The sequence below is a fragment of the Petromyzon marinus genome, chromosome 27, assembly GCF_048934315.1.
Source record: "Petromyzon marinus isolate PM22_M1 ecotype Great Lakes invasive population chromosome 27, UKy_Petmar_22M1.pri1.0, whole genome shotgun sequence".
NCBI lineage: Eukaryota > Metazoa > Chordata > Hyperoartia > Petromyzontiformes > Petromyzontidae > Petromyzon > Petromyzon marinus.
Genome location: NC_133693.1, coordinates 13,785,391 through 13,800,298, shown reverse-complemented (window position 1 = coordinate 13,800,298; position 14,908 = coordinate 13,785,391). Strand labels below are relative to the sequence as shown.

Sequence of the window (14,908 nt, the reverse complement as noted above, 5' to 3'; positions counted from 1 at the left end):
AAATTAGATAAGATATTGCCATTCGAAATGTATTGCTACAGAATGATATAAGCTGAACCCAAAAAGAAACCAATTCAGAAGTAAGAAAAAGGTTGCAATATAGAAGACGACCTGATAATTGCAGGCAGCGATTTGGACACGTAGGAATGGACAACAGGAAACTTAAACGTGTGTTGTTTGGAACAATAGATGGAACTGAAAAGAGAAGACCTAATAGAGAATGGCTTGACGACATAAGAGTTTGGTGCCAGAAAGATGTGGCACTGAGCACTGTCACATTACAGAGAAAAATGGAAACAAATAACAAAATGTACAGTGGACACCTACTATGGGCTATCTGTCCATGGATCGTGATGATGTTAATAAAAAGTTTCATTCGAGTTTTTTTTAGTCTTACCAGAGAACTCCCACGAAGAGGGCGGTCCGTATGATCATCACGCTGATGGACACGGCCACACTGGGCATGAGCAGCTCCAGCTTGGCCATGCCGTACGTGACAATGGCGGGCACGGTGAAGACCATGTCGCCGACGAGGGCGCCCGCCAGAAGCACAAAGCGAGCCCTCTCTCTCAGGACGCGCTCGCCAGAGACCACCGCCACCACCACGCAACTAGCGCAGATGTTCACCGCCCCGCCCACGATAACCGCGGCCGGTATGATGACGCTGAACACGAACGTGTAGAGCAGCTCCACGTCCATGCCGGATAGGCGGGTCGCAGCTATGGACGTCAGGTTGGAGTGTAGGGTTGTGACTACGGAGGTCAGGTTGGTGTGTAGGGTCGGGGCTACAGAGGTCAGGTTGGTGTACAGGGCTGGGGCTACGGAGGTCAGGTTCGTGTATAGGGTCTGGGCTACGGAGGTCAGGTTGGTTTGTCGGGCCAGGGCTATGGAGGTCAGGTTGGTGTATAGGGACGTCGCTATGGAGGTCAAGTTGGTGTATAGGGTCGTCGCTATGAAGGTCAGGTTGGTTTGTAGGGTCGGACTCCCGCCACTTGTTCCATTAGCCATGGTTGCTGTGAGAGACGTCAATGACAATTACAAATCCAGTAGGTCACATATGTGTAGTAGCTATGTGTGGGAGGAGACCAGGGCACCTGGAGAAAACCTACACATTTGTACGTGTAGGTATGTTGAACTTCTTTCGCACGGTACGTAGCCAACCGTCCTTTTTGGAGGTGCGGGGGAAGGACAAACTAAACACAAAAAGCAGTTCTAAAGAAATTAGTTTTCAATCTAGATGATTTAAAAGAGCAGCGCTCTGTTGGCTTTCTAATATCGGAAGGAAGAGCATTATAGATAGCCGCAGAAGTGCATGTGAAAGCGCACGTTGTGGTAATCATCTTTGTTTGATGCGTTGCCAAAATCTGCTGCCGCGAGGATGACCAGAGTTCGTGTGATGATTTATATTCCTTGACAAGATCAGCAATGTATCGTGATTCATTTGTGGCAAGCACTTTGTGTGTAATGAGATGGAATGGGTAGAGTGGAATGGAAAGGGTGGCGTCCACAATTAGCTGTTCCGCTTTCTGCTGGCAGAGACATACAGGGTATGGCTCCACCTCTAAACCCACCAACAGGAAGGGAGTGTGGGACAGATGGAGAATAGTCTACACACTCTGATGTACAGCACTCTCCTGGCAGAGCCAGGACACGGCTCCGTATCAACGGCCACAGGAAGGGAGTTTCGCAACATGTGTGTACTCCACTAACTCTCGCTGATGCCTCTTGGATTACAGGTCACGTGCAGCAGAGCCACCACCAACCAGCTAGATGGTGAAAAGAATACGATCACTTTCCATTAAACACATCTAAAGTAAGACTCGGATCAATTCCTTATTCAGGGTAGTTCAATTGCCATTGATGTAAACGCGTGTGAATGAACAGGCATCGTATAATGCGCGACACGCATTCCTGGATCGCGCTGTATGAAACCTATTTTCCTATAGACATTCATACTATACGGGGGTGTTGCGTTACCAAAGAAACATTACAGTTGATCATCGATTAAACGGCGTGCGATTATCCAGCTTTAAACATTATCCGGTGGTCCTGGGCCGATCCGGCAAAACTGCTCCAAAGACTGTAACCAGTCCGGCGATCAGTGCCATGTGCGTGACAAAAAAAAGTAGCTACGCTTTATGTCAGTGTCACATTATTTACAGTACATTATACACTACATACAACATCTTAAACAATGAACATACTAAATTTTGATTTAAAGCTTTCGTGACTGCAGTAATTCATATTCTTAGTTTTTTCGGTAAAGTCACGTTGAAGAGAAACAACAAAATAACAAAATATATATAAAACAATAAAAAAAATTCTCACGACGTTTCGACCATAACTCAAACGGTCATCATCAGGTGTGTCATGCAAACCGACACACCTGATGATGACCGTTTGAGTTATGGTCGAAACGTCGTGAGAATTTTTTTATTGTTTTATATATATTTTGTTATTTTGTTGTTTCTCTTCAACGTGACTTTACCGAAAAAACTAAGAAAAATGAACATACTAATTCTAGATTTGTGTTGTGGCCGAAAGTCGTGATTTTTGTTGTTTTATTTTTTACCTACGTGACTTTACCCAATAGAACCAAAGAGTAATGAACATACTACACTATATACATTGTTCATGACTAATAAATAAAAACAAAATATTCAGTGCAATCCGGTAAAAAGGCCATTTAACTCGGCGTGCCGGTCTAAAGGCTGCACCAGTCCGGCGATCGTCAAACACACGTTTTTGAAACAAGAGCGTAGTACCACGTTCATCACCCCATGCAGCATTTTTGAGATTGGAGTAGTAAGGAACAGTAAATAAAATAACATTTTATAGTAGTATATTAATTTTGTCTATTTGTATGGTTATGCAAATCTAATATAGTAAACAAATGTAAAACATATTACTCTTTGGTTCTTTCGGTAAAGTCACGTAGAAAGAAAATAAATGAAAGAATAGAATACGACGTTTCGATTGCAACACAAGCAATCGTCATCAAGTAGAACTCAATTTGAGAGAGAGACAAAACACAGACACGGAGACAGACACACAAGCAGAGAGAGACAACAGAGACACACAGAGAGAGACACAACAGAGACACACAGGGACCCAATGCCTCTGTGTCTTTGCGTTTAAATAGAGAGAGGGGGGTGGGGCAGAGAGAGAAGTGGGTCTGCTGGAGCAGAGAAATTAGCAGGGGGAGAGGAAGACCCAGCAAATCCACACACCGGGTCGTTAACTGTGTGTCAGCTGACTCTCTGCGTTGCATTGCATTACATTTCCAAAAAATTGCTAAGTTTGTTTTCTGAAACTTCCTATTTCTCTCTCTAAAAATATACCAGGCTCTCATAGGTCCATTTGCTCTGTCTCTCCCCCGGTCGCTTCGGGGGTAGATTTCCACACAACTCTCTAAAATTCACAGGCTTGCTAGGTTTTTATCTCCCCCTGCTACCACGGGGTGTATTTCCACACAGCTATATCATTGACATGCTAATTTATCTGCTCCAGCAGACCCACCTCTCTCTCTGCCCCCCCCTTTCTCTATTTAAGGCGACGACACAGAGGCATTGGGTCTCTGTGTGTCTATGTTGCGTCTCTCTCTGTGTCTCCGTGTTGTCTCTCTCTCTGTCTCCGTGTCTGTGTTTTGTCTTGCTCTCAAATTTAGTTCAACCTGATGACTACTGCTTGTGTTGCAATCGAAACGGCGTATTATATTATTTAATTTATTTTCTTTCTACGTGACTTTACCGAAAGAACCATAGTATTTCCTGCCGTCAGGAAAGTTTCAAATCAAGTAAAAGACATTCTTTGGTTATTTCGATAAAGTCACGTAGATAGAAAAAGAAGAATAAAAATAAAGTGAATAAAAATAATAAAATACAATACAATAATTTAAAAAAACACTGATGTGGACTGTAGCCTGGTTCTTAATCTGAGTGTACTGGAAGTCTATAATGTCGACTGTAGCTTGGTTTTTCAGCTGGTGAGCGTATTGGCAGTCTATGATGTAGACTGTAGCAATGGTTATTAAACCGAGTGAGCGTACTGGCAATCGATAATGCAGACTGTAGCCTGGTTATTAACCTGAGTGAGCATACTGGCAGTCTATAATGTAGACTTATTCTGGTTATTTCAGTAATGAAAAAAAATTAAAACAAAAACCACGACGTTGATCGCAACGCAAGCGGTCGTCATCAGGAAAAACATATACACACACAACACCGAAAAACGTTATACAAGAATGTGCAACAATATATATTTTAATTATGATGATTCGTGATTCTCTAAAGTTTTTAAAAACCTGGCGCCCCCTTCCTCCGAAAGCCGACAAATTATTATAATAATAATCAATGATCGCCGGTCAGTATAATTTAATTTAATGATTTTAGTCCTGGAATAACAAAATGTATAAATATAACACTTAATATTATTAACATTACATCCCTAAATTCACGCTATGGGGGGGGGGGGGGGGGGCGGGGACGCATTAACGCAAGGGACGCTTATGCTGCACGCGGGAGATAGCCCCAATGTGTCGTGCTCAAGTACCGTTAGAACACAAAAACATTAACAAGCTGCAACATGTACAAAATTCTCTGGCACGTGTTGCGGCGGCTACTGCAAGATCGCACCGTGTTCGTCCAGCGCTCGCCGAGCTGCACTGGCTTCTGGTTGGCGAACAAATGCGTTATGAGGTCGCACTCATTACACACACAAAGTGCTTGCCACAAATGAACCACCAATACCTTGTTGAGCTCCTCAGGGAGCATAAACCATCACGCACACTCCGGTCATCCTCGCAGCAGCGGCGGCTTTTGGCTTGCAACCAAGCAGACGGTCACTGCATCGTTCGCTTCTTTGGCTGTCTGGAACGCTCTTCCGATATTAAGCCACAGGAGCTATGCACTTATAAATCATCTACGTTGAAAACTAATTTCTTTAGAATAGATGTTTGGGGCTGTCCATAAATGACGTCACGCGATTTTGGACGATTTTTGACCCCCCCCCCCTTCGTCACTCGGCATCACTAAAAGTCAGACCCCCCCTCAAATATGACGTCACAAAGCTCTGCCCCCCCAAAAAAAAACCCATGTAGTTGAACTTCTTTCACGCTTTAAACTATTGTCATTATAGTGCGTATTTAATGTGGTGCTGTACTCTGATGTTGTAGGAGAAAACATTTATTAAAAAGTATTTAACTAAGTAGAACGTGTTGTCTATTTATTAAAAGTTGCGCATTTTGATATGACGTCACATTTCTCACCCCCCCCCCCCCCATCGTCACACATCGTCACAAATGTCTGACCCCCCCCCCCCCCCCCAGTTGCGTGTCGTAATTTATGGACGGCCCCTTTGTGTTTAGTTTGTTGTCTTTCCCCCACCGCTCCGATTAGCACGGGTGGCTACGTACGGTGCGAAAGAAGTCCCACATACATACAAACATACATTAGGGAGTATTTATTTCAGCCATGAAATGTACGTATGTGGTTGAACTTCTTTCACACCATAAGTAGCCAACCGTGCTAACCGGAGGTGCGGGGAATGAAAACTAAATGTAAAATGCGCAACCAGCACCATTATAACATGGGACACACACCGTTGTAACGCGGAACACACACCGTTATAACGCGGGACACGCACCGTTATAACGCGGGACACACCATTATAACGCGGGACACACACCGTTATAACGCGGGGCACACACTGTTATAACGGGGTTTCTAAGCCGTCGACAACGGACAACTTTCTCGAGCTGCGCCGCTAAGCGGCACAGTAACACAGTAAACGCAGTGGCAGCGTTCCCTCAGTTATTTGTCCTGCTATCCTCACTGCGCGGCGTGTATAGTTGTCACATCGTACCTCGCCACACTTTATCCTGACATTATTCATGAGGAAATTGTTATCGTTTAACGTGTTTTCCGCTTCACATGTAACTTTTAAGGAATGCACTTACCGTGTTAAACGAGGACTCGCTGTACACGACAAGCATGTCACATGACACATTTATATTAACTGTCGTGTTAAGCAGACAAACCCATTCCACTTCCGCATTACTATAAAGTACATCTAAGATGTTCCCTTGCAAGTCCAATGGCATATTGCATCAAATACATTTGCAATCCTTTCGACAGTTTTAAGTCTTACTATCGTGGCTCAGAAAAGAAGATCGATCTCCAGGGCTAATTTTGCAATACCGCAGCGATCCACAAAACACATTACATTTGTACCAAGCGATTGGGGGCGCTGCCGTGGCGAGATGTTAACTACCTTGCTTTGTATACAGGGGGTCGCTGGTTCGATCCCGCCTGTATATGTATAGTTTGCATGTTCTCCTCGTTGTTCCATGGATTTTTCTCCGGCTTTTCTCTCCACATTTCAGAATCAACATGAGTTCAGAGTATAATTGCACGTGATAAGCCACTTCGTTGAGGAGTGGTATGCCACAACTCCCCCAGACACAGTGCGCTAACCACTGCACCACCGCTTCCCCCCCACACACACACAGCGTGCTAACCACTGCGCCACCACACACGTGCAGTAACCACTGTGACAACTCCCCACACAAGCACGCAGTGCACACAAACACGGTATGCTTACCACTGTGCAACCGTCCCACACACACACAGTGTGCTAACCACTGCACTACTGCTCCCGACAAACGCACACACACACACAGTGTGCTAACCACTGAACTACCACTCCCCACACATACAGGACGCTTACCACTGCGCAACTACTTCCCCCCACCCCACACACGGTGCGCTAACCACTGCACCACTGCTCCCCACACACACAGTGCGCTAACCACTGCGCCACCACTTTCCAATACACACACATACAGGCCGCTAACCACTGCGCCACTGCTCCCCATACACGCACACACAGGGCACTAACCACTGCACCACCGCACCCCCACACAGTATGTTAGCTACTACGCCACCGCCCACACACACACAGTGTGCCAAGCACTGCGTCACCGTGCACTAACCACTGCGCCACCACTAACATACACACACATGGTGTGCTTACCACTGTGCCACAGTTCCTCACAAACACTGCGCTAACGACTACACCACTGCTCCCGGCACACACACAGTGCACTAACCACTGCACCATCACTCCTCACCCACACAGACACTAGTAGGAGGTACTCTTTGATTCCAGCCTTCACAGCCTTAGGGTATAACCCCACATCGGGTCCGGACAGCCAACATGCTGCCAGACCCACAGCTTGAAGAGGGTGAAGATCACAACGACGACAGCACGACGAGTTCCACTCCAGATCGCAGCAGCCCTGACCGAGTCGGAGCTCGCCTTATATCCTGAACAGCGTGGCCAGGCTCCGCCCTCGGCCCCCCGCACCCCTCTGGATCGCCCAGATGGCTCCACGCCTTGCCCACAGGTGTAAATATACATGCAACACTTCGCAATGCATGGCAACAATCCAGCCCACAAAATAACAACAACCCAACGACGAGAAAGGGCGGTCATCTGAACCGAACCGTCGGTCCCTCGTATGGACCTGGCACGGGTCCCCCAGGGACCCGTCCCCCAGGGACCCGTGCCAGGGTGACTCGCAGCTGGCCCAAAGGGCACGGTCCCCCCGGGACGAATATGGAGGAAAGGAAGAAGAGGGTGGCGGTTGCACCGTCCACCTCAGTCCGCCTGTGGGCGGCACCGCCGGCGGTTGCATGTGCGTCACGCCCTGGGATCCTGTGGATGGGAGGAACAGAGTTTTTGCAGAGGTGCAATCTCCGTAAACGTACGTCCGTCCCTGTCGGGCACATCACACACCCAGCCATCAGATGGTGGAGATGAATTTCCCTAATAAGGTGGAAATATGGTTTCAGTCGTGACGGGTCCACATACCAATGCCTGCGACCAACTGGATCCGTACACACTGCGGCCTCCTAACATCAATTACCTCCACCGGGCCCTGCCATGGCCTATGTAATTTAGGAGATGTGCCCACAGGCACCTGGAGACAATGCAACCATGCCCTCTCCCCAGGTATCCACAATTTCCCCGATTCCTTAAGCCCAGCCAATTTCTCATTTGCAGCCTGCTGTTTGGCCGAATTTCCTCAGGACGCCTCCCGTGCTTCCGTCAATCACTTTAGGGTGAGGCTCATCAGTCCCGGCACAGCGACTCTTTTTGCTTGGTTCAATATTTAACTGGGCTTCCATGGGGGGATTGCATTCTCTCCCGTACATCATCAAAACCGGGGAGAATTCGGTAGAAGCACGAGGGGCCATCCTATAGGCCACAAGAACTCCCGGAAAGTGTAGGTCCCAATCGGACTGTGCCTCATTGATTTGTTGGCACAACATGGACGCAAGTGTCCTATGTAAATGCTCTACCATCCCGTCAGTCTGGGGATGGTAGGGCGGGGTTCGAATTTTCTTCATACCCAACAAATCACACACCTCAACGTAGCCAACGTTTTCTGCACCCCTAGGTGCATCAATCGCACATGGGCAACTCTCGCCACTCTACCCCGCAGAACATACCCCTGGACCCATCCTATCACTTAGTGCATCAACACGGCGCCGTAACTTTAGTAATGAGGTGTTCTGCGCTTGGAGGCGCCCCCATTCCTTGTGCGCAAGACCAATAGTATTAAATTTTGATGTAAAGCTTTCGTGACTGCAGGTTCTTTCGGTAAAGTCACGTAGAAGGGAAACAATAAAATAATAAAATATATATAAAACAGTAAAATTCTTACGAAGTTTCGACTGCAACACAAGCAATCATCATCAGGTGTGAAAATCACAACAAGAAAAATTGAAAAAAGTGGCGGTTATTTTTAACGTTAGCACCACGGAGAGAGATTTGACAGTTTGTTCAGATGGACGAGTCCATCTATGTTCGGAAAAAAGGAAGGGGGAGACGAAAAATAATGGATGCGGTCTGAAAGCCACTTTAAGTGGGATCAATCAATTAAGACCCGAAATGGTTTTATCAAATCCTTCCAATGATTGCTAAGGCAGAATCCATCTTCTCGGTTGAAATTGTATCTGTGTTTATATATGTGGATAGCCTCATGATCGAATCTCTCATGGTAGCCAGATGGCTTGCAAAGAACCTCTATCTTGGAGAAGTCAATGTTATGTGAACCTACTGAATTATAACAGTGATCTGCCACTGCCGAGGTGTTGGTCCTACCGTGTTTCAGGTCTGCTTTGTGTTCACGAATGCGGTCCGAGACATGTCGTTTGGTTTCTCCAATGTAACTACTACCACAGAGGCAACTTAGTTTGTAGACGCCAGGGTACTGTATGTCCGGAATCACATCTTTTACAGACGGAACCAGATCACGGATTTTATGTAATGTGTTGAATCGGACCTGGATCTTGTGTTTATTCAAGATTTTGGAGATCTTTTTTGTGATCCCTGCAATGAAGGGTAAAGTGATGGTTTTGAAAGGCTCAAGAGGGTCCTTCTTCATGGTTGGAGTGATAGCTTTGCAGATTGTGTAGTCGGAATAACCATTAGCCTTAAGAGCTTGGTGTATGTGCTTGAGTTCACTAGCTATATGTTCCTGGTCGGATATGCATTGGGCTCTATGGTGCAGAGTCTTGATGAGGGAATTCTTCTGGGATGGATGGTGGTGGGAATCCGGTTTCAGGTAAGCATCCTTATGAGTAGCTTTCCTGTAGACAGAGTGGCTCATTGAACCATCAGGTCTCTTTTTTTATTAGGACATCCAAAAAAAGGTAGCTTGCCATCTTTTTCGACTTCCATGGTAAATCTGATGGCTGGGTGTATGGAATTGATGTGGTCGAAGAATTGGTCTAGAGCAGGCCGGACATGTGGCTAGATGACAAAAGTGTCATCCACGTACCTCTTCCATAAGGTTGGGCGCAGAGTGGCAGTCTGGATGGCGTTAGTCTCAAATTTCTCCATGGAAATGTTAGCTATAACCGGAGATAGGGGGGAGCCCATTGGGATGCCCTCACTCTGTTTGTAGAAAGTTCCATTCCAAGTGAAGTATGTATTGGTTAAACAGTGTCTCACCAGAGGGGGTACCTCAGTGTTTAGTCCTTGATGAACCAAGTCTTCAATGATTGCGATGGTGTCAGGTACAGGAACTTTGGTGAATAAGGAAACTACATCGAAACTGACAAACAGGTCGTCTGGGGACAGAGAAATACCCTTGTTTGTCGATACCAGGTGAGTAGAATTTTGTACTGCAGAGATGGTTTTTCCAGTTAAAGGCCGCAGGATTTCAGACAGAAAACGAGCCAGTTTGTAGGTGGGGGAGTTGATAGTAGAGACGATGGGACGAAGGGGTGTATCTACTTTATGTATTTTTGGTAAGCGGTATAATCTTCGTGGCCTGGCAGCAGAAGGTTTCAGCGAGAACTGTTTGGTTTGATCAATTAATGCAGTTGAATCAGAAATGATTTTGTTGTTTTTTTTTATGACGAGGCTGTTGGATGGGATCTCTTTTGATTTTTGTATAGCTGCCATCATTGAGTAATTCTTGAATTTTGTTGTCATATTCTATTTTATCCATGAGCGTTTTGAATTATATAAATTAAAAAAGAGAGATGACATTGTAATCCTCTCAGCTGACAAAGGCAAAGCCACCATCCATCACAGAAGAATTATCTCACCATAGAGCCCAATGCATATCCGACCAGGAACATATAGCCAGTGAACTCAAGCACGTACACCAAGCTCTTAAGGCGAATGGTTATTCCGACTACACAATCCGCAAAGCCATCACTCCAACCATGAAGAAGGACCCTCTTGAGGAGCCTTTCAAAACCATCACTTTACCCTACATTGCGGGGATCACAAAAAAGATCCCCAAAATCTTGAGTAAATACAAGATCCAGGTCCGATTCAACACATTACATAAACTCCGTGATCTGGTTCTGTCTGAAAAAAGATGTGATTCCGGACATACAGTACCCTGGCGTCTACAAACTAAGTTGCCTCTGTGGTAGTAGTTACATTGGAGAAACCAACCGACATCTTGGACCGCATTTGTGAACACAAAACAGACCTGAAACACGGTAGGACTAACACCTCGGCAGTGGCAGATCACTGTTATAATTCAGTAGGTTCACATGAAATTGTAAGCCATCTGGCTACCATGAGAGATTCTTTCATGAGGCTATCCACATATACAAACACAGAGACAATTTCAACCGAGAAGATGGATTCTGGCTTAGCAATCATTGGAAGGATTTGATAAACCATTTCGGGTCTTAATTGATTGATCCCGCTTACGGTGGCTTTCAGACAGCATACATTAATTTTTCGTCTCCCCCCTCCTCTTTTCCGAACATAGATGAACTCGTCCATCTGAACAAACTGTCAAATCTCTCTCCGTGGTGCTAACGTTAAAAATAACTGCCACGTTTTTTCAAATTTTCTTGTTGTGGTTTTCACACCTGATGATGATTGCTTGTGTTGCAGTCGAAACGTCGTGATAATTTTATTGTTTTATATTTTTATTATTGTATTGTTTCCCTTCTACGCGACTTTACCGAAAGAACCAAGAATACCAATAGTATTATCGCACGACACCCCCAGTGCGGGTGGCGGAGCATCCACCAATGCTACCACAGCACCCGGCTCCCCCGCATCTACCTGCTTACAATGGCCGGAGCCCATCAAACATGCGCACTGGCTCCTCGGCGATAACCGTGACAGAATGTCAGCGTTGCAGTGAGGTAACCCTTTCCTATAGGTGACTTCAAATGAATAATCTTGGACGATTTCCAACCATCGCGAGAGTTGCGCGGATGGCTGGTCAACGTGTAGTGCGTATTGCAAAGCCGCGTGATCTGTGCACACCATAAACTGCCTACCATAGAGGTACGGGCAGTACTGTTGTACAAAGTGCACAATAGCCAACAACTCGCGGCGCGCAACACAATAGCGCTGCTCTGCGGGGGACAGCATCTGGCTACCGTAAGCAACCACGCTCTCCACCCCGTTCTCCACCTGCGACAACACGGCGCCGATCCCGGTATCACTGGCGTCAGTATCCAACGTAAACGGCAAGGAGAAATTGGGGTATCAAAGGGGGGGGGGTGCGTTCACAAGTTTGTCGTGTAGCATAATAAATGCGGCTTCTTCCTCCATCCCCCACCGAAACCTCTGGCCCTTTGCCGTGAGATCGTGGAGCGGCTTCGCGATTGTCGCAAACCCGGGCACGAAGCGGCAGAAATATGACACAAACCCCACAAAACTTCGGACCTCACCCACCGATGTAGAGGTCGGCCACTTGCCCATGCACGCAGTCTTGTCAAGGTCTGTGGCGATCCCGGACTTGCTAACAATGTGCCCCAGGTATCGAACCGATTCTTTCAAGAAGTAACATTTCTGCGGCTTGAATTTCAAATTGGCCGCCCGCATTTTAACAAATACCGCACCCAACTGCTGCAGATGTTCCTGGAACGTGCGACCAAATACAATTACGTCATCCAAATAGATCAAACATGACTACCATTGGAGCCCTGACAGTACCAACTCCATAAGTCGCTGGAACGTGGCTGGAGCCGAGTGAAGCTCCATCGAAAACACGTTAAATTGAAACAGCCCTTGCAGTGTCCGGAACGCGGTTTTGAATTTTTATCCAGGGTCAACTATGAAAACACTGATAATAGATCCAGGGTGGAGAAAAACCACACCCCCGACAGGGCATCCAACGAATCGTCCATCCGTGGGAGCGGATACACGTCCACCATGGAGACCTTATAAAATTTCTGAAAGTCCACACAGAACCGCAAACTCCCGTCCTTTTTAACCAGGACAATGGGAGTACCCCACGGTCTGGTTGACGGGGAGGTTATATCAGCGGCCAACATCTCGTCGACCGCCTGACGAACATAGTCATTTTCCTTCTAACTAAACCGAAATGAGTTCTGACAAATGGGAGCGGTGCCACCCGTATCAATATGGTGACGCATCGGGGACATGAGGCCCACATCGAATTTACCCTTACTAAATCCAGAGAATTCCCGAAGCAATGCCCGCAACTCGCTCCTCTGCTCTCACGAGAAATCCAGATTACCCATGCACAACAGATCCATCCATGAGTCATCCAACACCGCTTCCCGTTCAACCGCGGCCACGACCCGAGTGGTTACATGATCCGTATCCTCACAACACACAGCCATCATGTGGGCCAACACCGTACCAGCCTGTCTGACCGCGGTATCCAGCCCAGCATTCAATACTTGCAGGAAGGGCTCCAGATCCCCCCTCACTATCGTCTGTACCTCTATCAAAGTGAGCCCACGAACTGCTCTATTCGAAGGGGTTAAAAGAACCCCACCCCCAGTGATTTTCTGGTCGAGCCACTTCCGCAAGCCTCAAGGGTACGAGCATCTGTGCACCCGGGGGAACCCTAAGTTTCACGCACCAGGGCCCAAACCACAGTGTTAGCCATACACCACCCAGTAGGGGACTCCAAAAACCTCGACCAATGCGCCAACGGTAACTCCACACAACCCTGGTCAATTAAAATCTGGAGGGGCATCCTCTTAAAAAAATCTGTCCCCAATGAACAAGGCACCGCGAATGAACGCGAAACCAACACCAGGCCCGTCCTTTCTATATCGCCAATCCGTATTGATGCCTTAATTTGTCCCACAATGCCTAAACTCCCACCAATAGCAGCAACACACGGATTATCTACCGGACTAAGGTAACCCCACCATCGATGTCCGAAAAATAAACTCGGAAACCATGGTGGCGGATGCCCCCGTATCAACACGCTGCACAAATCCACATACCATGGATGATCCCGCTGCCATGACACGGTGTGCCAGTGCGGTCCATTGCCCAGACCCCCGTGGCCAACCATCACGCACCACCTTCGTACCCCGTTTCCCAATGAGGAGCGATCGCGTGTGCAACCGACACTGACTGTAATGGGGATGCATGAGGTGGCTGTGTCGGCTGGGTGTGTGACGCATCGCGACCTGCCTTTGGACCCAGAGGAGCGGAGGATGGCAGGGTGGAGGACGGCAAAGCCAGGAAAAACTGCCCCAAATCAGCACGGCAGCCCCTGGAGATATGGCCTGGCAGGCCACACCTGAAGCAGGTTACGGGGCCCCGCCATGGCGGAGGCAAGGTCCCCCTCTGCTGGTCCCGTCGTCATCCCGCTCAGACTCTCATCCGTGGGCACGGTGTTCCTGGTCGCCCTCTTCTCCCGGAAATCTAGCCCTGACCGCCACCCCGGCACGTCGTCGCAGGTTACAGTGGGCCTAGATGGATTGGGCTACCTGAATCGAGGACAGGTTATCCTCCTCTGTGGCCGGCAAAAAAACGTTCCTTTCCTGAGCAAGCGTCAACAGTTTCTATAGCACCAGAGAATCCAGTCCTGCCTGCTCCATCCTTGGGTACACATTCTGGGCCAGTGACAGTAGTGCACTGGCCCAGTAGTGCACTGGCCCAGTGCACTATTGAAGGCGAGGGGCGTCTCAGTTTCGCCCCGACTCCGCATCACGAATTTCCGCGGCGGGTCAAAAATTGCCGCCAACTGGCCATACGCCTGACGCAGCGTCGTTCTGTCCACCTCGGGAATGGAAAAAAATGCCGCCAAGGCTGCGTCGTTCAGTGCGGTGGGAAGAATACATAGAGCCTCCGCATCGGACCACCCAGCGAGCTCGCCAGAAGGCTGCTGAATCACTCCCCCCGCAGACGAAAATTATTTGCGAAACGGCAGCCACTGCGCGAGAGAAGGCGCCCCTGGACGAGCCTTACACGGCAGGTCACTTTCAGCGGGACTCGATACCCGCCCTTGGTTGGCAGTGACGGCGGAGTCGCCCGTCCGCTGCCCCCAATTCATAGCCCCCTCCACCGGCTCTTCCTTGCCCAGCTGCCCCAGCAGGGCTGTCACCGTGGACAGCAGCTCCACGATGCACGCGCTGAGTGCCTG

At 47.9% G+C, this 14,908-nt stretch overlaps 1 protein-coding gene across 1 annotated transcript in view; it reads right to left on the bottom strand.

Moving 5' to 3' along the window:
- LOC116946515 (uncharacterized) overlaps nt 1-14,908 on the bottom strand; it is a 61,946-nt gene that overhangs the window by 19,918 nt on the left and 27,120 nt on the right. The window contains exon 5 of the mRNA XM_032961481.2: nt 398-1,013. Within this exon, the coding sequence (XP_032817372.1) occupies nt 398-1,008 (611 nt within the window). The 5' untranslated portion in view covers nt 1,009-1,013. The remainder of the gene's footprint in view (nt 1-397; nt 1,014-14,908) is intronic.